General features: G+C 41.6%; 1 protein-coding gene across 3 annotated transcripts in view; it reads right to left on the bottom strand.

Annotated features, from left to right (window-relative positions):
- Positions 1-11,741, bottom strand: part of Lhx8 (LIM homeobox 8) — a 29,355-nt gene extending 17,614 nt beyond the window's left edge. Inside the window, exons 1-4 of one of the 3 annotated variants that reach the window (XM_071617946.1) lie at positions 11,671-11,741; positions 5,517-5,603; positions 5,007-5,168; positions 1,186-1,307 (exon numbers count right to left, since the gene is read on the bottom strand). In XM_071617946.1, the coding sequence (XP_071474047.1) occupies positions 1,186-1,307; positions 5,007-5,168; positions 5,517-5,591 (359 nt within the window). In that variant the 5' untranslated portion in view covers positions 5,592-5,603; positions 11,671-11,741. Of the gene's footprint in view, positions 1-1,185; positions 1,308-5,006; positions 5,169-5,516; positions 5,604-7,280; positions 7,372-7,537; positions 7,819-11,670 lie in introns of those variants that run through there. The other 2 variants (XM_027935191.2, XM_027935192.3) reach the window with 2 other exon arrangements.
- Positions 11,742-23,249: the final 11,508 nt, after the last annotated feature.

Genomic DNA, 23,249 nt, shown 5'->3' with positions numbered 1-23,249 from the left:
AATGATTCTGGGTATTATGAAGTGCTTCAAATCACCCAGCAATTTTATTCAAATCAATCACTAAACACTTTTTTTTGTGGGGAGGGTACCAGAGATTAAAACTCAGGGGCACTCAACCACTGAGCCACATCCCCAGCCCTATTTTGTATTTTATTTAGAGACAGGGTCTCACTATGTTGCTTAGCGCCTTGCTTTTGCTGAGGCTGGCTTTGAACTTGAGATCCTCCTGCCTTAGCTCTGGAGCCACTGGGATTACAGGTGAAATCACTTTTTGAAATGAAGTATAACGTATACAGTATAACATACACTCCATAAACAATATAACATCCATAAATGGAGTATGACAACATAATAAGTGTTGCAAACTTTGCTACATAGTATTAATTTACTAATTTCACAATGAACATTCCTCTTCATTTGCAAATGCAAATAAAAAGAAATATAGTAATTTCAAAATTCATGCTTACAAACCATTTCAATTTCCAACAGCTTGTCCATAAAGAATTGAATTATATCCTAGAAAAAAACTTTACATTTAAACAATTATAAGGAGATTAGAGAATGAAAATGTTACATTTAATATCCCGTGAAAATATAATCTCACAAACTAAAGATCCAAAAACAGACAAAGAAATTGAATTTCTAGGCAGAATAATTCAATGGAGTGTACTTACAATCCTGACCAATGTACTTCTGGCCAATGTACTTGATCACAGTATCCAAACTCTTGTCATCTTATAGGTGTATAACTGGGATCCTTCTATGGTAAATTGTTCAAAGCTTTTTTTCAGTTTTCTCCCCCAAAATGATTTTATGTCATCTTATCATTTCCCCCAAAGAAAGAACTTTGTCACAATAAGTCATTTTGTATTTTATTCTTTATATCCATGCACAGCAAAGCTTCTGTTCGTAATAAATACATAAAACTTTCATTCTCCAGAGTGAAAATCTTTTTTGAATTAACTTTTGTATTCTAAATTCCTAAAAGCGATATAAACATACTTATTGTGTTTTAATATAATTTACACCCCAATATTTTGAAATCCATCATATGAAAAAAATGGGGCTTCAATAAATAAAACTGTACAAGAAAAAGTCCAACAGGTGAAATCATTATAAAATCATTATAAAATTGTTTGCATAAAATTTCTTGAATTGTAACTAAGAAAAATATTCACCATGTACCTGAAATAATCGAGTTTGCAGAAAATGTCTTTGTCTTTAATATAACAGCTGGTGTGTCTTCCTAAGGAGGTTCTGCAGACACTGCAGGAGAGACACCGGACATGCCAGCACAAGTCATTCACCTGGGAAGGAAAGCAGGGCAGATGAGAAGCAGTCTGACACTACAATGAAGAACCCATTCACTGTTTCGTATGTGAGGCAACACTGGCCCTATCATATTTTAACATATGCTCTGGATGTTTCCATTCAAACAGTGTCATTTATATAAATATGCATCTGGATAGAGTCTATTTTAGACTCCAACTAGAAAATCACACTACTATATGCCACATTTGTGTTTATATTTTTTTAAATTCCTCTAAAGAATTCAGGTTCATTCTTTCTTTTTCTTTTCTTCTCATCCCACCTCTTTGAGCACCAGAAACATTTTGGTTAAAGTCTTACGTAGAGATTTTTTTTGTTTTTCTTTTCCTAGGTTCTTCCTATCATGAAACCTGGTATTTAAGGAAGTCAAGACTAACAACCTATTTTTTGTCCAAACAATTATAAACTGTATACCTGTTAAAGAGAGCAAAAAAGAAAGTGGAAAATTGCTTTATAAGATACTCACACTAATAAAGAAACTAGGCAATCCATTTCCCTTACAAACCAGAAATTGCTAAGGTAGCTCTAAAGGGTAATAAAGCAGTAGCCCTGGCAATAGAGCCAAGGAGTAAAATAATGGTAAGACTACTTAATGATTTGGCGACAGGGGAACAAACAGAATTATTTTCCATTTACACTTCAAGTAGTAAGATATAACATGGTATTTAACAAACAAACAATCAAAAAACACAGCACTTTTATACTTTCTAAATAGCAACAAGAAATATCGCCAATTCAGGAAAACAAATCATAATTACTCTCACTTTACACTGTTGCCACAATACCATAAGCACAATTTTAGCCTTTAAGAGTAAAGATGTGTGCTAGTTGAATTGGGCTGCTCATAAAGTTTGCTCTGTTAAACAGACACAACAAGTAGATTTATGCTTAATTAAATTTCATGTAAAAGAAGAGCAATGATGCAAAAACACCAGTTGTACCCTACAAATGGATCTAATAACTAAAATAGGAAAGTAAATTACCATGAGGTTTGGCTTTTGCTATACTATTTCATAATACTTTTCTATCCAGTGATATTGTCAGATTGTAACTACTGTTCAACATACTTTTCCGTGATACAAAATACAAAATGTACTTTGAAACTTAATGTAAAAAGATTTATTGGCTTCTAATTAGAGGGATATACCTCTTTCCAAAGCATTAATGAGATGCTCATTTTTTGTGAGATTTTAAGTTTTATACTTTAGTTTTTTTTCTTTAAAAGAATTATATATGCACGACAGAAAACACTGAAAATAAGAAGCCAATAATAGGGGGAAATCAGAGAAAACTGAAATTTAAAATATTAACCACGATGAATATTGTCCTGGAGGTAAAGATATATTTCCCTTTTTCTTTGCCCCCTAAAATGTGGCCAATTAATATAAAGTTTAAAGGTAGATGATTTTTTTTAGTATTCCACTGTTCAGGGACTTCTGTATTTCTGTCACATCCAAGTTTTGTTTTGTACTTTTTAAAGCAAGATTTTAGGGTTGAGCCATGGTCTACAAAAGCTAAACCTAATACCTGATTTGGCATCTTTCCTCAAAATTGACTTCAAAAAACAAACAACAAAAAAAATGAAGTCCCTTAATCTTCCTTTTTTTTGGGGGGGGGGGGGGGGGGGGCAGGGAGTAAAGTGAAGCAAAGAAAGAAGATTCTGGAAACCATAAACCTTTACTGATGACTAGTATTGATACAATCAGCATAAATGCTTAAACATAGGAGTAGGACCAAGCCAGAAAACCACCAAAATCACAAAACACTAAAATAATAAATGGGGCAAAGATGTATCTAACTCCTTTTATACTTTTCTGTTCTAATTCCATTTTACTTGCCTCACAAGAGAGTGTTTTTCTATTAGATACACCCTTAAATACTATTCCTATACTAGGTCTATTTTTTAACCAATGCCAAGTTTGAATTCAAATTTATCTGGAAGAATAATCAAAGTGTTGGGGGGGTGTAGAGTTAAGAACGCAGAGTTTTAAGACAGTCATATAGTATCAAACTTAATTTGGTGCCAGTACACTCATATATAAGTATTCTACAAGAATAAGATTTGTGTGGAAGATTTTATTGGGCAGACTCCTGTCTCATTACAAAAAAAAAAAAAAAAAAAAAAAAAGTTTTGCTTAACTCAGATGGCAGGTATTGTCTATAATACAAAGATATGCAAATATATATTTATACAAGGTAAACACTAGAAACTATTTCAGAGGACGTGATTAGTGTTACTTCATCCTAATTTTCTCTGTTATGAAGTGTTAGTCTTCATAAACACATTTCAGAGAAATTCTTTTAAAAATTCTGCTAATTATTGGGAGGGCTCATTGAAAATAAGCAGTTGGTTTTGGTTCAAAAGATGATTTTAAAATATCAAAAGGCTCAGGTTTAGCAACATTGAAATTGGAATTTTAAGAATGCAGACTTAAAGAGAAAGCCATGTTAATTTGCCAACTATAATGATCAACCACCAAGTAGGACAGACTTAGTTATTTTTAAACCTTTCCTTCAAAACTTTAAAACCTTTAAAACTTTTTTTGGTACTGTATCTGGGTTGTATAGAGTAATATTCCCATTTTACAGATGAAGCAGCTTTGTGCAATGACAGAAATTTACAGAGTTCCACTAACTCACTTTTTGAACTCATACTCTCCATAATTAATCCTTTTGAACCCCTTACATTGTGGGGAGGGAATAGAAAGTGAACTGGTTTGCAGCTAATTCAGTTTAAGAGAAACTATTATTTTACATAGTGGTTTTAAAAAGCTATTGAAGTTGAAAACCTAATGTATTAGGATTAAGGCACTTGGGACCATGATCCAGCCTGCAATGATATGGATAACTGGGCCTGCCAGAATTTCTACTCCAAAATTCCCCCACAATATTTCAAGAGAAAAGTAAAACAAATTAAGACAGTCAACTCTGAAACCACTTGAAACACTTCATCGGAGGCTCTTGTGTGTGCGTGCATGTGCATGTCTAACTTCACATCATTTTCCATCTTTTTCCTTAAGCACTGGAGAGGACATAACAACAGCATTGGGTGGGCTTAAGAGCAGGAAGGTACTGAAAAATTTTTTTTATTTAAATGCTCCTATAAACTTTCTTAATTTGGAAAAGTTTCAAGTAAATGTAAATAAATATAAGACTATATTAAAAATATCCGGAAAAAAATCATTTAAGATACTTCACAATGGCTCATGCCAAAGGAGACACTGCAAAGGGAAATCAGTTACCACGTACTGACCTGGAACTCTTCTAAGCAGACAGGAGCGTGGGCGTTACTTGGGTGGAGGGATCAGTTAAAACAAAGATGTTTAAGAAAGCAATGGTTTGGGGCTTAGTAAAGAAATGAGAAGGCAATCCTTTCAAACTGAGCAAGGGTTTCCCCAACTTCACGTCTGTCTACGAATCAGTTTGATTATGGTACATTCACCCAGGGAACTGGCATTTCTACACCAGGATGTGTCTCGCATAAACTATTTTTCAGCAACATGAAAAGAGCCTATTTTTTTTTTTTTAATCACACTTGACTCACTGTATGAGTCGCCCTAAACTGGGCTAATTTTCTGAGGTCCACAATCACTACTGAGAACTTGGATGGAAAGGGCGGTCAGGGAGCTTTTCTCTTTCCCTCGAGCTTCCACGCTAACCCCGCGGCTCCATCCTACCTTGAGAAGGTATTTGTCCACGATCTCCAGGCCGCAGCTGTTGCATACACACTTGCCAGGGGGGCAGCCGGAGCCCGAGGCCATGGACTGGGGCGAGGACGAAGGGGACAGCGGGGCCGAGGAGGAGCACGAGTCCTCGTCCCCAGCTCCCTCGGGGCTCACCTGCAGGAAACGCGCAGGCAGTTCTAGACCCCTCCTACCCTTTCGCAACCCACCTACCCACGGGGGAATCCCCAACGCCTCCCCTCACTTCCCCCAGTCGACCCCCACCCCCGTCTATGAGGTCTCATTTCTACTTCTCTCTCCCAGGTCCCAGCTCTGGCCACGTACCCTCTGAGGCTGCTGACCCCTGACCTCGACGACCCCGGGAGCTATGCAACCCTGCCGGCCACTTGGGCCAGCTAACTTCCCACCCATTCCGGCCCTCCACCCGCTTCCAGAGGGGCCAGCTGGCCCAGGAAAGAGCTCGCGGACAGTTGTCCCTTGTCCTTCGCCCGCCTCCCCACTCACCAGTCCGTCTTCTCCGGGACTTTTCCGAGTCCTTCCAGCCGCCAGGGCTGCAGTCCGCCCGCATTCGTCCGACATGAGCCCCCGGCACTGAGGGGTGGGATGGAAGGAACCGAGGGAGAAACAAGTTCAGAAGTTCAGAACGTGCACGCGGCCGAGAGACTCGGCACCGGGCGCGAGCTAATGAAGGCCCCAGCGCGCGGGCTGCGCGTGCAGCCTTCCCTGCGCCTGAGCCCGAGCGCAGCGGGCGCGAGGGCGCGCAGCCTCTCTTGCCCGCCGCTGGCTGCCGCCACCCAAACGCCAAGGGCTCGCCCGGCGAGCTGCGGAGCTCCCGGGGATCCGGGTCCCCTGCGCTCACCCGAGCACGTTAGTTCCCTGCCCCCCCCCCCCCCCGCCAGGGATAACAAGTTAATAACAATCATCCCCGCACAAAGCGTTTTCTTTGTAGACGTCAATCACCGCGAAGCGGGGAACACCGGGCTAAAGGGGGTGCAGGGCGGGGGGGAGGTGAAGTGGGAGAGAAGAAAAGACGATTGAGGAGGGGGTGGAGGAAGAAACTTGATTTCTTTAATAACCTCAATTAAAAGAGCAAGACACATATATATTTTTTAAAGGGGGCTTTTTGAATAGGATAGCCCGAAAGGTGAAGAGGTTTAATAGGATACTTGAAAGCTAATTACAGCGGGATTTAAGAAGCCTGGTGTTTGTTCCGATGACAATTTGAATGAAAATGCTTCAGATTAAACCGAGCCAGCAGCTCTTTCGTAAACTTATAGCAATTAGAGCCATGAGTGATTTACACTCGTTTCTTTAAGGTGTAAATTGCCACTTATTGCTCAGTAAGTCAACATTTGAGCTACTAAGGGATTATTTTTAACCAGCGCAAAAAGCGGGTCGAATAATGGAAAATATCCAGCTGAATTTAATTTGTGCCATTAGAAAAACTCACCCAACCTCGGTCAGAATGTTTTAAAGCAACAACGCGCGTTACTAAAGTGTTTCCAAGCCTTTGCTGGAGTTTTGTTCTTAAAAGAAAACGCAGCCTCTGGGGGCTTTTTCTGCCGCAGTATGAAAACTCTAGCCTGGGAGTTAGTGGGTCTCCAGAACCCGAGTGGCCCACGCTTCCGTATTTCTCATTCGTCGTCCCCTCTGCTTTCTTCCGTGCTTTGAAAGCGTCAGACGAGATTCTGCCCGAATGGGGGGGGGGTGTCTTGCGGACCCTATCAGGGACCCCCGGGTGCGTTCCCTACGAGGGACCGCAGCTGCACCAAGATGTACACAAAGTACAAGCAGGAAAGCCCCAGTTTTGCCGGGTGTTACCAGCCAGCGTCCAAAGACATCAGTGCCTGCTGTGGGTCCTCCTGAGGCCCTCCAACAGGCTGCAGATGATTTTCAAACTGAAATGGCGATGCACCCACAGGTCTTGCCACCAGAGTGAAGTGAGAGCTTGTCAGTTCCCTCCATCTACCCAGACGAACCGTCAGACTCGTTTTATGCGGTGGGATTTGCTTCCATTGGTGTTTTAAATAAAACGATTCTTCTGGCCCTTACTGGGATCCCCGAGGCCTTCCTGGAGCCACATCTCCCTGTATCTTGTTGTGGGGCAGAGGTAGCGCGGGTCGCCCTGCGGCCAGGGGCGCTTTGGGACGAGCAAGTGTCAGCCCGCAGCCGAACTCGTGGAGTCTACGGTCCCTCCCCACAGCCGCCCGGTACTCCCGACCCGCTCTCCCGGATCTCCATAGCAAACAGAACAAAAGCACGACTCACATGGACCCGAGAGCGCCTTAGGCTGGAGGCTTCGTCTCCCAAATTACAGTCTCCATGCCTCAGGTTAAGTGAGCTTGTGCGGAGGGGGGCAATGATTACGGACTAGCGCTACTACGTAATAAAAAAAAAAAAAAATTGCCAGGTCTGAAGATGAGGCCGGTTACAGGTAGTTTCTGAACCTCATTTAGAAGCCAAAACAACTCGCGTTCCAAGGAAACTGCAATTCAACTGGCCTGGCCAGTCATCGGCTCGCTCACCTTCTCTGGGGGAACTGCCAGGTCCGGCACGTCCTTTTCTTCTAGTTTACACACAAACATCTGATCGCTCTTCCAATACATGGCACTGCTAGGGCCGCTTATCACATACCAACTCCGGAGGATCAGAGGCTGCCCGTGGCTACAGATCTTTCCCCCTCCCCCGCCCCAAAGAACTAATAAAAGCTAACACCGAGGAGGATAGGAATGTCACAAGTGAGTCTTCCTCCAGAGAAGCCGCAGTGGCCGCAACCGCTCCCTGACAGATCGTACTTGAGATTCCTTTTCTGACTCCACTGAAGTCTGCCCCTCCAGGAAAGGGGGGGGGGGGGTGTTTGCTTTCCAGAGGGTGGAACTTTACATAGAGGGAGGGGTGGGGGGGAGTTTTCCTGGAGGAATAGCCTCACCTACTTTAGGAAAACCCGCCTTCTCTACATGTTAAGATCTTTATCAGGACAAGCCAACTTACTCCAGGTTTAGTATTAAAGGGGGGAGGGGGAACACCCCACGGGGGATGGTCTGTTAACGTGATTTTTAAAAAATCTGCTCTCTGCTTTTGCCTTGGCTTTTAAATTCTCGCTCCCCAACCAAAATCTAAACAAAGATTCAGGTTACATCCCGTTCTGCAGCAAGCAGAAAGGAAAGTGGAGGTCTCTGACTTGAACGTTTTAGTCATTCTCTCCAAAAGCGCATCTCCTCTGCATCTGAGGAACGCGACCGCTCGCTGGCAGCCCCAGGGCTGACTTACCTAGCGGTTCGCGCTCCATTTGAGAAAAGTTTTCTGATTAAAGAAGGAACATCTGAGCAGCACAAAAGCTTATGGTTTGCGACTAAATTTGAAATCAAGGCTACAAGAAAGACAGAAGTATGTTGCTAATGAGTATTGCTCTTTCATCTCATCCTAGACAGAATCTTAAGTCCCAGAAGCGGCCAGCTAGCTGCTGCATCGAATTCTGGCAGCGTGGGGGTACTCAGATGCAGTCGTTTAGTAGGATTGGACGGTGTGTTTGTTTAAACAGCTTATTTATAAATTTTACTTCATTACTTTTAGTGCATGAAGACGTATTTGGTAAGAGATTATGTTAAAATAATCTTATTTCCAAACTCGCCCTTTTTAAGAAATAAGAGAAAAGTTTGAAGCATAAGCAATATAAGAATATCTGGGAGGGACTAGGGATGTGGCTCAGTGGTAGAGCACTTGCAGTGAGATGGTGGGTTCAATACCCAGCACCACAAAAAAAAATTATTTAAAAATTAAAAAGAGCATTCTGTATATGCTAGGTAGTTTAAAAAATATCTGTGAGTCTATTTCTTAAAGGCCTTAACAAAATTATGTAATAGTCCTTCAATTAGATATATATTATAAAAACATATATGCACTCACAAATAATTTGCTTGCCTTATTTGTGTAGAAGAGGAAGATGGGAATGATCTTGTCCCGACAGGTCAGTAGCAGGCTAGCAGGCAAGTGGATGGGGATAGACAGATTTTCCTGTGATGAAGTGAGCCAGTGTTAAGAGTTTGGGGCCAAGAAATGTCTACAAATTTGGTTTTTCCTCAATTATATTTTTTTCTCCCATAAACACGAGGGTCTTTAAAGCATTTTCCTACAGCCATTGTTTTCCTTTTTCGGCAACTGTGCACAAGTTCATATCAGCCATCCCTCTACCAAGTCTTTTACCGGAGGAGTGGAGGGAGAAGAAAGCTCTGATTCACCTGGGACCCTGTAGAGAACTGAAGGATTGGGATGGACTGACTTCCAGAAAAGCTAACTTGTGCGTGAGGATCAGAAAGACTTGTGTTTTTCATCAAGTGAGAAATCAGTACTGGGGCAAGCGGGAATCCACATAATGCATTTTCCATGAGATAGCTCATTCACGAGATGGCTGGTCCGAATGGAAAGTGCAGGAGTTGGCGCCATCAGGCCGTGTATAGCACAGAATTGCATTTAAAGTGAAATTAAAAATGAGGTCCAGTTTGGAGATTTAATTATCGTATATTTGTGTAACCGTTTGCAAAGTAGTATGGAGTGCTATTTGTCTACTATCGAGAATCACTTGCGCGGGTCATTTGGAGATGCCAAGAGCGCTAAAGCTGTTTGGGGGAAGTGGGGCGGGGGCGCTGGCGTTTATGCGGTCTTTTCACCCACCCTCGCCTAATCAGGCGGCTCTCAATCAGGTTTTCAAAATACTAATCTTGATCTAAGAGCTCCTATCTCTGCATAAGTGGAGGAAATGATTCATTTTTAGAGCCTTCTGGGCTTGGGAAAGGAGGATGGTCGTCAGACATAAGCAGAAGACCTAAAAGCCAGGACTGGCGTCTACTTTACTTCTGTCACTCTGCGGGACACGGACTTCTCCTGCGGTGTTAATTTCGTGCACCCCAGCTTGCTCGGTAGTCTACCGGGTGGTGAGTCATTTTCTGTATGGCGTGCGGTGTAAGCCTTTGGGTGAGGGTTGAATGTGGACGTGGGCGGGAGGGGTGGGGGAGAAGGGCAGGTATTCCAAATGAAAGCTAGGGCTGATCGCCCCGCCCGTCTTGGGCCCAAGGACCTCATGACCCCTTGTGAGCGGCCAGTCTAAGAGGTATAGATCTTGCATAGAAGCCCAGCTCCTTGGAGTTGGCCTCACACTTCTTACCTACATTCCTCCTTGGCTTGGGCAAAGAAAAAGTTCACCTGCTGCTTTGCAGAGAATCTTTTCCCACTTTTAGGTACTTGGGCTAAAAACAGAAGGTATAAGTATGTGTGTATAATGTGTCTCTATCTTCATAATGAGAATTTTTAGCCAAAATTTCAATTCAGATCAATTTTGAACCAACGAGGACAGAACAAAAATCATCCCGTGTGTGTGCGGGTGGGAAAGGAATGAACATGGGATCTTGGTTCTTACCTACTAAATTGAAAAGTCTAGATGGTTACCCCTCCTCAAATGAATACCAGAGGTTGAAGGCCCACCCAGGGGGACTACCAACACCCCTGGACCACCTGGATCTTTCCAAGAAGGGGTGGGATAGAAGAGATAGCCAGAGGGACTTCCGAAAATGTCCTGTCCCTGTCCCAGACTGTGAGGCTCCGGCGTAAACTGGGACTCCTGGAGTGTGCCTTCCTACAAGCCGAGGGTAAGGAAAAGGGTCTGGATCCCTTAGAGTCAGTTCTTGATTGGAGGTCCGGGACTGGAAAGTGGGAACACCAACCCGCCTCGACCCCCACAGCTTCCACTCACCGCGAAGAGCCGCCTAATTGGGCAGTGAGCAGCTGCGAAATTTGTAATCGTCTAATAAGCCTTCCACCTCGGTAATTCTTATCAAAAGGCATAAAACTGATATTTTCACACCCGGCTCACACCACAGGCGCCATTTATAAACATCCTTCATCAGTGGGATGAAATTAAGCCTGCATTGACAGAGGTCTCTGGAACTCGATATTTAAAAGCAATAGATCCGAATTAGCAAATTATTACTTTAAGTAGAAAAAGTCCCCACCAACTTAACTGTTGAATCTTTTGCTTCTGAGTTCCTCGCAGTGAGTAACCACACGTTTGAGAGAACTTAACCTGGAGGTTCCACGGAATTCAGGCAATCTCGGCTCCCTGAATCACTGCCTGCTCTGGCTCCCAGCTCTCACTCACCCCACTACGAGGACTCGCCTGGTTCAGACCGGTGTAAACCTGGGCAAGGCACAGCTGGGGCCTGGGAGGAAATCTGGTCAAACTAGTCGCAGCCAAGACTCTGGGGCCTACAGTTGCCAAACCTACAGTTTTGCGGCACAGTGCTTCCGAGCCCCGCCACCTTAAGGGTCCACCTCCCAAGCACCGAGCCAAGCGCACAGCCAGCAAGACGACTGTTGAATGCCGTAGCGGCACAGAAGTGTCCGGTAAGAAGGAGCAGCCTGCAGCTGATTCTGGCGGTGACGACTCCTTCCAGCACTGAAGGTGAAACCTCAGCCAAGATCGTTCTTTAACTGGGGATGTCACACTTGGTTCAGAGTTTTCAGAAAGTGTCTGGATTTTTGCCCACCCCAAGCATTAGTATTAGTCTGGAAAGATACTGAAGGAGATAGCTTCTAGAGGTACAAACTTGTGCTGCTCAGAATCTGAATTACCCCTCAGAGCTCTTGGAGTTGGAAACCCACTCACCTTGGGACTTACCGGTCCCAGTTTCCTTTTTAGACCTCATCAATCTGCAGTTTTCCAAGGGAAAGGACGTTTATTCATCCGGAAGGAGGTCGCCGAATGGTAGAGAATGCCTTCGTCTGCGACCTACTGTTTTCTCTTCGCACGGCTTGCCCAACGCGGAGGCTTGGTTGACTTTCCGGCTAGGCGAGAGAGCGGGTTGGGCGAGCATCGGACCTTCTGCAAGGCACAGCGCACAGACTCGGTCCCCTACAGGGGCGCCTCTATCTCTAAGTCAAGCCAACCAGCTGGGAACAGTTGTCTTAAGCGATTCGGAATATCCAACAACCGAAAGTCAGGTTTTGAGCCCTGGAGCATGTACACGTGTATTAGGTGTTTCCTTTCAGCCCACGAGTGCGCCGTCTTGAGCGCAGTAAACTGTCCTAGTCTGCTGCGGAAGAGGTCAGAAGAAGCGATTCCCACTTGGTGGAAGAAATAAACTTCGGAGCCTTGGAAAGCCCGAAATTAGGGGAAGGGGCAGTCTGAGATACTCCCGGGCTGAACAGTACAGTGAGAAAGGAAAACGCAAAAGTACATTCATTACGTCTTTTACTCATTGTGACATTTCCAATCTCGCCTTAAGCACGCCTGTGGTTTTGAGCTGCCGGTTTTGTATGCATTTTGCCGTTTTCAATGAGCAACAAAGCAGAAGCAGTGGAAATTTGATTCCAACATTTTTATAGAATTTTGCCCTCGCATAACTGCAAAAGCCCAAGTAGAAGGTGGAGAGAAAAAAATATCCAACTTGGTCTCCTTGCCCGCCCCCCCCCCCCTTTCCCTACACATCCTAGGCACATTGTGTAGATCTAGTCTGAGGCTTGCTAATCTAAGAAGATGGAAACCCCATCCCTGAAGGTTTAGGCTTCTCGCTTGATGGACCCCCATCCCCAGTTCCTCGGAGGTACCTGAATGGCTAATTAAAACGCAGCCAGAGTGCAGGGAAAGCCAAACTTAACCTGAGTACGAAAAAACACAGGTGCCAGACAGTATTTCCTGGGTTGGACCGGTGTGCAGGAGACCTTATGGGCTTCCCATTACCAGGCTTTGATAAGATTTTAATAGGGCAACTCTCACCCTGGTTGTTAACTAGTGTGAGTGAGCTCCTGCAAGCTCTAGCTGTCCCGCCCACAACATTGGTGTTTCTGGTTCTCCCTGGCAACCCTTCCACGTCTGGCTGCTGCTTATCCTACGTATCCTGTAAACTGATGCTTTTACCAAAGAAAGTGGGTGGCAGGGGAGGGGGAGTATGGAATAATCTTAATCTATATTTTTAAATGGAAAAAGTTTTTATATGGATTTTTGCTTTAGGAGGCAGTTCTTTTGTAGTAGCAGTGTTTTCTTCTTTTTCTTCCTTTCCTCCCCCTCCCTTCCTTCTCCCTTGCTTGCCTTCTTTTCTTCCTTTAAGGGAGTTCAGGGATTAAGAGCTAGGGAACATGTTATTTGTTGCATTAAGAACTCAAGATCTGAAGTTATAAAAACTTGTGATATGATTTTGAGGAATTTAACTTAACACCTCAGTTGTTTTTTTTTTTTTTTTTCCATCTAAAATGGAGTTAGGGCACCACTTATATAGGTTGTCCTATAAATCAAAATGATGTTGAAAAAACTGTTCACTAACAAAGTAGGTTTTGAATCAATACAATCCTCTTCCTCCCTTTTCACATCCTGCTGCTCTGGATGTAGAGGTTCTTGAAGGCCTCATTTCCCAGAGTAGGCCAATGGTCTTCAGTTTGCCAGGATTCAGGTTGATCATTTCTAGGGTTCACCAGATCTGGTTTCTGAGGTCCCCTCTACCCCAAGTTCCAGAAGAATGTTCAGAAGGAAGCCTTCTCTACTGTGGTATCTCAGATACAGGATGGATAATGAACAACCTTCCTTCTCCTTTATCACTGATTTACTTTGGGGTTAATCTTGTGCATTAAAATGCTTGGTAGCTGGACTTCTGTAAGTGTGTGCAACTTCATGAACATTGAGAAAATGGCAGCAATCATAGCTGTACCTTGTTGTCTAACACCCCCCATTAGTGCCACTACACAATCCCACTTTAACTTGCCAAAGACCTATTCTACCAGACCAGGTCAGAATTTGAATCCAAACACAATCTTTTAACCACTTTGCTGTTTCAACCCCATGGCTGTTTTTAGTGAGTTCAGACACTTTCAATTAATGGGATTCATGACAAGGTTCTTTATGGAGTCCAGGTGACTTGGGTTTGTGGCTCCACTGCAGGTGGTCTGGCAGTCAGCCTCTTGCTACCACTGTGGACTTTTGGCTACTAGCAATAATAAGGCATCTACTTTACCACCTCTTCTATGGGGCCAAGGTTTAGTAGTATAGAATGATTTCGAGTGTCAAATAAAACAGCCAAGATGGAAAAGAGTGGAACATTCAAATCAGCAGTAAAATCTTTCTCTCCCCTTTTCTTTGTAGATGACAGAGTCTGATGTCTAATTATCGACTGGTGGACTAATGCCCAGATTCAACAAAGGACGCCTCCATCTCTAAGCCAGCAGAGGTCCAAAGGCCTTGGCTCACTTCTGGAACTTCCCTTTCAGCCTTGACCAATACTTTGTAACTCTGTAACTGGAGTGCCTGGCTAAGGCTATGCACAGGCCAAGGCATCTCACCCTTTGCCACAACTTGGGAGAAGTTTAGAAATAGTTTTCCTAACACAAACAGAAGAAAGTCCACTCCAACAGTTCTATCCACAGCTCTAGGCCAGAAAGACCATGGAGGCAGGAGCCACATACTTCTCCCATTGTTTGAAATTCAATTTAAGGCCTGGCATTATACAATAAACCTCTGCTTTTTGAATGAGAGAGAGAAAATGTGTGCCGACAGGCACAGAGATTTTCATTCCTTTTTCTACCTTCTTCTAGTGCTTCCTACTTTTCGTTGGTACCTTCTTGCCCAGGACCTGAATCTTTTAATACCTTGAAGAGCCTATGAAAGAAAGGAGTGGAAATTCTGACAAAATAGCAGGAAATTCTAGGCTCCACTTTTTTCATCTAGGACAAGGGACTTATAACATCCAATGGATCCTCTAGTATCATGCTTCATTTGGGTCCCCTCTGGGAGTCCTTCAGACCTCAGTGTTTACAATTAAATTTGACATCTACTCTGGATGCCTAAGAGACCATCCAAGTGTGAGTCTTTTATAAAGGAGGTTATAGAGGATTCTTGTAGGAAAGTGTTGGATCCAGAAGGGTAAGCCTCTTTGGAGACATCTGCACTCATGGAAATGATGTGCATATTGTCAGATGTTGACATGTTTTGGCTTACTCCAGGGTAAAAAGGGTACCCAGGGTGAACAGTCAGGATGGCAGCAAAGGTCTTCAGAGACAGGTGCTGCAGCATAGGGTCCACAGGAAATATGCCTTCATTTACAGTCCACAAAAAGAAGGAAAACCAGAAAGGGGCTCTTAGTTCTTAATTTTTGATACTGATAGCCCCTCCCATCACACATCTGCATATGCTTACGCATACACACACACACACACACACACACACACACACACACGTGTATACACACAGAGAGAGTCATATTCTCACATTCTCCTGGGTGCTTCTGCAGCTCAGCTAGATCTCTGCTGAGACTCAGCCCATATCAAGCTGGAACAGGTCTTTGCCCAGGGCTCACTACTGAGATTCAATGCCTAGGATTCTGAAGTCCTGGAAAAAGACTGGAAGAGTCCTTGCAACACTGAATAGTTGCACTAAACTTGGCTGTGTTGAGTTTACTCAGCTCTAAGGAGGAAAAACAAGAGGGCTTTATCTTGTATACTTGTTTTTCTCTGCAGCACAGTAAGATTTGCAAATTCAGCCTTGATTGCTGCAGTCTTAGAAGCTTGGTAAAAATTGATTTTTTAGGAGTGGTTAATCCCAATCACTTAGGTGGAGTAGATTCCCCCTTTTCAGGAAGGATTCCAACTGGCATTTTTTTCAAGAGTGCCTCATGTTGCACTACCTTTGGGGAATAACACCTTAACCCACCTCAGTGTTTTATAGTTTGCATTCATTACTGCTTTCTTTTAAAATATTTTTTTTTTAGTTGCAGATGAGCAGCATGCCTTTATTTTATCAGTTTATTTTTATGTGGTGCTGAGGATCGAACTCAGTGCCTTACACATGCTAGGCAAGTGCTCTGCCACTGAGCTACAACCCTAGCCCTCATTACTACTTTTGAGTATTAAAGTCGTGAGAAATAACAGGCAGCAGTTTCTTCTGAAGATACACACACACACACACACACACACACTCACACACATATAAAATACCTTTAATATATAACAACCTTTCAGTGTTTTTTCTTTCTTTCTCTTTTTGGAATACTTCTGCCCTTTGTCAGTAATTTTAAGGATGATAACAGAGGGGATAAAATGCTTTCATTAAAAACAAAACAAAACTGAACCAGTTCATGTAAACTTGTCTTTTAAAGGCCAGGGTGAAAAAATAGTAAACTACAATTCCTGCTTCTTTAAACTGTTCTTCCCCACCCCAATGCAGAGATAAGCTTTTCCTTAAAAAAAAAAAAAAAAAAAAAAACTTACTAATTTTAGAGATGAATTTGCACCTTTTTTTTTTTTTTTAATAAGAAAGATGTTCACTCTGTTTTTGTTTAACATTACCCAGCTTTCACATATGTTGTCCCATACATTCCTCAGCATTATCTACCAGGTAGATATTATGTCCACTTCACATATGGTGAACTTGAAGCTCAGACAAGTGGCTCAAATTTTCATGGCAGATTAGGTACAGAGGGTGGACAGAAACCCATTCTAAGATCTTAACCATTATGCTACGTCTAAATATTTAGTGATCTTTCATCAAGTGAAACAAAGTTTTCCTTTCTGGCTGGTTGGATATTTGGCTCCTTTCTTTTGGAAAAATAGAAGGTGGGAATTAATTCTCTTAGGAGATCTGGGGGACGACAGATGGTGGGGGCGACGTCTGAGTAATCTAAGCGCGGGGCACTGTTGGTTCTTGAAGCTCAGATACCTGTGTGGACGACTCACAACTAAGGGAGTCCCGCTAGAGGGATGGCAAGCTGCAAGAGGAGAGGATAAATATCCTGCTGGGCGAACACTTTCTCATAGTCTGCTGGTCAAAATATTGTTGCATTTCCTTGGTAACTTCCACACCCCAGGCTCACAGGCCGCCTCCTGCGTGGGTTGACGCCCTTTCTCTTCTCTAACTGCCTGGGTCGCTAGGCCAGTGCCTGCCTTTGCAGAGGACCTCATGAGAACTGCCCCAGAGCCATGCATGTCCTGGCAGCTTTCAGACCCCTGTTCTCCAGGACCCTTGGTCTCCCCGCCGGTGGGGCTGCTTCTCTGGCAGGCCACGATCTGTGCACCAACTGGTGCGCTCGGATGTTCCGAGGTGCGTGGGTGCAGGGCAAGCCGGGTGAGCACCGCCAGCGACCCGAAAAGCATGTTCTGATCCGAAAGCCGGCGGGGTGGGGGGGACCCTGACTGTGCGTACCGCATCACTAATCCAAACTCTGGGAGGGTGGTCGGGATTCTGAAAGCCCAGATTGCTCACCCAGGCCAGGCTGAGTCTGGCTCCCAGCGTGTCCCTGGCGGTTCTGATCGCCGCGCTCCCCGGGGGCCTTTTTCGTGGGCGACCCCAGGGCGGAAGCTTGGATGTGCAAAGTAAAACATTGCTCTCCTGGAAGGAGATCTGGCTTCCAGGGGATGTTATGACTTTTCTGAGAAAGTCAGCGCCCAGAGGATGCCCAAGGCCCAAGCCTTTCTTCCCCTCAACCTTATTTGCCTGTAAATAGGTAGGTATTTCGTGTTTAACAGTTCAAAAGCCCCAAAGTGCACACCCCAGCGAGCCACAGAAAGCCATTAGAAAAGTCAAAACTCCAAGGGCACAAACATCAAGGGCACAGGGCAAAGCCTGGCTAGGCCTGGATGACGTGTGCCTGGGACGTCCTGTGGAGCGGTGACGCTCTGGATGCGGGAGCTGCAGATTCCGAGTGGCCTGGAGGACTCGCCTTCCTCCCTGCGCAGCGTCTGTGCCTGCAGCGATGGTTGTGATGGGCGAGGCGCTAAGCGGACTGAGCCTGTCTCTCTACCCTCCCTAGGAAAGGCTCAGTTATGTCCTCAGGGAGGGCCGCCCCAGGGATGCGTGTTACTTGCCCTTGGTTTTAGTTCCTATGCTAACCAGAGCCACTAGGTCTTAGGTACTTTTAATAAAGGTATGGTAATTAGTTAGGTAATTAGTTATGGACCGAACTGATAAATCACGTGTGTACAGATCTTCTAGGCGGGGAGGGGAGGAAAAGGAAAGAAATTAGAGAATTTGGTTCTTTTGGGCTGATGAGAATATTTTCTGTCTCAAATGATGGACGGGACCCGTAGGTCCCCTTCATTTCTTAGGTTAAATCAAAGTCTTTTTCCCCCTTTTATATGATTAGGTTTTTTTAACGTGCATTTAAAATTGTATCCTTAATTTTGGCCACCTTGGTAGAATTTTAATACCAATGTATAAGGGGAAGCCAAAGGGAAAATATTTGTATGCCAACATTTGTCTGGAAAAAAATATCAGTAGCATTTCTTATTTGACAAGCACATGCATTTGTTCAGTCATTTCTTTTTCCCCTGGTTGGCAAGGGCATCGTTTTTAATGTATATCCCATGTTTATTGTTTCTGTTTGGTACCATGGTCATTTGGAGCACATCTGTTTCTGATATTATTCTTGTGTTAAGCACACACTATTGTGTTAGCAAGATTTTACACCATCTGTTTGAGAAAATTCTTGCTGGTGCTATTTGATGCCCAGTTGAACTTTAGCCAAACTTTTTCATTTTATAATGTTCTTTCAGTCCTAAGCATATATAATATACTTTAATGAAATTAAGCTTTTGTACTTGCTGACAGACATCAGAAACACATTTGCACAGGTCAACAACAGTTAAGCTAAATGTTGCATGGGAAGCACAATATTAAAATAGTAAAGATGTTGAAAAAGAAAAATATTTGGAAACAAAACTATGAAATTAAAATCAAATAATCAAACCTAAATAAACAACTGCTCTACACATTCACACACACAAAGAATCTGGACCTGAATATTGGAACTAGTGCATAGTTCTAATGATTCATGTATATCTTCATTTTAAGTATTAAATGTTAGAATTTAAATTTTTGACATTATTCTAAGGGTATAATAACTGATTTGAAAAATAATAAAGTAGAATAATATTGTAATGTGACTGTATTAACTATATATTAAATGTAACACAGATAATCTTTGAGCTTATCTTAAGTGGTGTTTACTTATGTTTTTTTTTTCTTTTTAATCTTGTAGCTGCTCATAAAGATTTCCACCTGTATTATCAAATGCTGACCCAGGCAGTGTTGCTCCCTTCTGAGCCTTTTATTTATATCTAATAGTGGAATAACTGCATGGCTAGAATTGGCTTGAAAAAGTGAATATTGGCTGTGTGGTTTAAAGTCTTTTCTAGAATGCAACATTTTGGCTGATACACTGACTTCTTTTATTTACAAACATATGTTATTTCTCATGATATTTTAGATATAAGCTCAGAAATATCAACTTTGTTACTTGGGTTAATAAGCCTCCGACATTAATTCTTGGAATTAAACATTCTTCAATTGGCAAAAAAAAATTCCTTTGATTGAGATCTTACAAAAAAAAAAAACAGGTAGGTCATCATATTCTTTTAGATATTACCTAGAATAGGCTGCTTTTATTGCTCTTTAATCAGATAATGTTGGAATGTATGTCCATTAAATAACTACTTAGAGATGCATAGTTATTCTTTTCATTTGTTTATTTAAGAAAACAGCATTTTATTTTGGTGTATTTAAGTTCTAAATAAAATGTTTCCACAGTAATATGGATAATTGAGATTATTTATACAAGGCATTTGGAATTGAATACCTTGTTACTATGAGATACATTTGTTAAAGAAAGAAAAAGTCTCATGACATTTATACCTACATATAATTTTTAAAAATTATTTATCAAGAATCCCTTAATTGTTAATATGGATGTGTTGAAATGAAGCCCATAAATGTCTTTTAAATTGCTAATGTTACTAAAAAGCAAACCTTGTGAATCTTCACATGTCTGGTTCCAATTAATTTGCTTAGACTATTTAATGGATAAAATAACAAACCTGATTTAGAAAATCTGGAGTTCTGTAACCATTTTCTATGTGCCTTTTTAAGGTCTAATGCCTTTTCCTACACATATTTAGTTCATGGTTATAGTCTCATAAAATCTGGAATTGGAAGAATAAATAACTAGATGCATTTTCTCTTTTAAAAAGATCTCTTGCAGTTATATCAGTAAAAAACTGAGCTGCAAAATGAGTGTCAATGATTATTGAAAGAAAACTATACAGGTCTTTGTGAGTTCAATTCATCAAGAATGTTTTGGGCACCTGCAATGTACCAGGTGCTGGGGATACAAGAAGGATAAGACATGGGTGGTCCTTGCTCTCAGAAAATTTCCTATCCAATAAGGATACTGACAAAATACAACCAGTTCATCCTTTTGCAATTATATAATGATTCTATCTACACTTTGGCTTTGAAATGGTAAAGTATCAGATAATCTCATTATAATACTTAGAATATGCTTTGAAAATTTTAAAGGCTATTATTTGTGTGGAACAAAAACAAACTATCCCTGAAAGCCTACTGAACATTAATTTTTAGACCTTGAGATAACCTATTTTTTTTTTTTTGTACTTCTTCAGGTGTAAGAAGGGGACAGAATTAACATGCTGTTCCTGAAACAGCTGGTCAATTATTTTGAGTCTTCCATCACAGTTAATCCTTTGGTGTATTGTGGAATCTGCTGAAAGAGTAGTAGAGGTTGGTTGCAGTACTGGGGATAGATAATTTTGTGGTTTGTTAAATTTGAAACAGCTTTTCCCCTGCCACCTTCTCCTTCTTGCTCCCCTACAGAACAGTTCTATAATTTTATTGGTAAAAACTTTTATAGATGATTGAAGGAGGAAAGGAAGATTCTTTAGACGTTATCATTCAAGACAATGAATGACTGAAGCCAATATTTGCAATTTTTCCAACATACATTTTCTAGCTTCGGGAATTATTAATCCCAAAGTAGGAGGCTGAGTGTATTTTTCACACAAACACATTGGTGATAAACAACTTAGCAGAAGACTTTTTTACCTTAAAATTTGAAGGTTTTTGTTTATAGAACACAAAATTTAGATATGAAGGTTTTATTTTAAAGCATTTACAAGAATTATACAAAGTTTTAAGTTACTATCTCTCATTATTTTGTAGATCAAAGTATAATTTTCTTCTTTTATACATTGATGGAAAATTTCAGGAAAGAAAGAAGCAATCATTTGATTGAATTAATTGATGCCTTTTACCCCTGAGGAAACATTGCGTTTTAATTGTCTTCTGTCTAATCATGGTTAGGGGAACGAGTCTGTATTGTGCTTTCCTTCTAGAGGATACTGCATCTCATTTTGCCCGCCCCCACACCATAATCACAGATCTGTTTACACCATCAGTTGACTCCTACTGCGCATAGTCATATGTATCACTTCTGATTCTCTCCATTTCTCCAACCCTTTGTTTTTTGGAGAGGCAGAATGATGAAGTGGAAGTTCTTAGTTGGAGGTTGTTGACCTGTACTTCAGCTTCAGCCCTTCTAATTATTAGCTGTGTGATGACCTTGGGGAAACCACTTAACTGTCTCAGCCCCAGTTTCCCAGTCTTTTGGGGAGATTAGGTCATGGGATAAATTATCATCACTCTTTCAAAATCTTTATAGCTTTTAGTGATAAACTACCATTCACAGGTTTTTCAAGAGCTTTTCTCCAACCAGCTTTGAAATTGTAGTTATGACACTCCTCCAGAGAGATATTTTTCTTCAAATTCTATCTCTACTGTTAGAGTTCCATCATGTCACAGTTTATTTGCTGAAATGAAGTTGAGGCTGAACTCTGTTCTCTAGGATAGAAGGACTGCCTTCTTCAAAGCTAATCAAATTGTCTTAAGAAAAGTGAATTCTGATTCCAGTTCAGAGTATGAATCCAGGTGTAACTAAATGAGAAATATACTTAATGGTACTTCTTCAAAGCTTGGAAAAATAAGAGCAAAACAATGGCACTCATCCCCTAAAGCAAAGCTATTCTACAAAATTATTGAAATTACAAAGGTTAAGTGTTTTTGTTTTTAAATATTGCAATTCTGAATTTTTTAAACATTTGCTACAGTTGGCTAATTGCTGCTGTTGATAATCTGTTTACTTCAACTAATCAAAATATTTGCAATTTCCCAAACAGGCCTTCCTCATTCTTCTCCTTCTTCAAATTCTAAATCCAAGTTTAAATCTGCCTTTTCTGTGAGCATTTTTACTCAGCTGGAGCTGATTTCTTTTTTCCTTGAGCTCACACATTTATTAAATTGGGCAATTTCCTTGGTTATTTAGTTTATGTCTAGTATAGACACACCTAGTGTGACTTTCCTAATGCTATGACTCTGGAATCTTATATTCAGTGATTAAGCCTAAAAGTTTCATGTTAAGTAAACCCTACTCATGAAAGTTAATGACCCGGAGCTCAGAACTGAAAGTGAAATCTTCCATAGGCACTTATCAATAAGCTCAGTATATTTGTGTGTCCCTTATTTCAAATAGACTTCTCTCAATTATCATGAGTATGACATGCATTTTTGTTCTTTTGGGGTTTTTGGTAGAATGATTTTGAACTGAAAAGGCCACCCTCTATTCAGGTTTACTTAGTGGACACTTACAAGCCAATGGACCTTGTCAGAGATGAAGGCTTTGGTCATGGAAGAGACTAAAGGGACAGGGACACCTTGTAGGTTTGATCTGGAGTATGATGATGATGTTGTTGTACTGGGGATTGAATCCAGGGCCACTTCATTATTGAGCTATATCCCTAGTCCTTTTTTTTTTTTTTTTAATTTTGAGGAATGGTGTCACTAAGTTGCTCAGGCTAGCCTCAATCTTGAGATCCTCCTCCTGCCTCAACCTCGGGAGTCACTGAGATCACGGGTGTGTACCATCACACCTGACCTGGAGTTTGATGATATTTAACTTTCCAAAGTTATATGGTTTTAAAAAAAATCTTTCCAAAATTTTTCCTGACATGGTGGTATAAACATTGGCATGGCTAATCTACTTTTTTAGGTGATTGGTATTTTAGTAGTGGGGAGAACCTACTAAAACAAAAAAGTGTCATCATCTTATTTGTGGCCCACTTTATGACTGATAATTTCCACTCTCCCCAAGGTGCAGGTTATTTCCATGTAAAATACTTGAGTATAGATCTCTTTTTTCAACTCATATAGAATTATGCATTAATTGAGCTAATTGATTATTACTACCCATCACCAGAATAATAAGTGAGACTAATAAACACTGCTGTTTATTTCAACCAATCAAAATATTTGCAAATTCCCAAATAGACTTTTCTTATTCTTCTACTTCTTCAACTTTTAAAATCAAGTTTAAATTCTAGTTTCCCATGAATGTTTTTACTCAGCTGGAGATGATTTAT

Source organism: Marmota flaviventris, chromosome 10 (assembly GCF_047511675.1).
Source record: "Marmota flaviventris isolate mMarFla1 chromosome 10, mMarFla1.hap1, whole genome shotgun sequence".
Taxonomy (NCBI): domain Eukaryota; kingdom Metazoa; phylum Chordata; class Mammalia; order Rodentia; family Sciuridae; genus Marmota; species Marmota flaviventris.
Note: the sequence above shows the minus strand (reverse complement) of the source record. Positions and strands in the feature narration are given on the sequence as shown.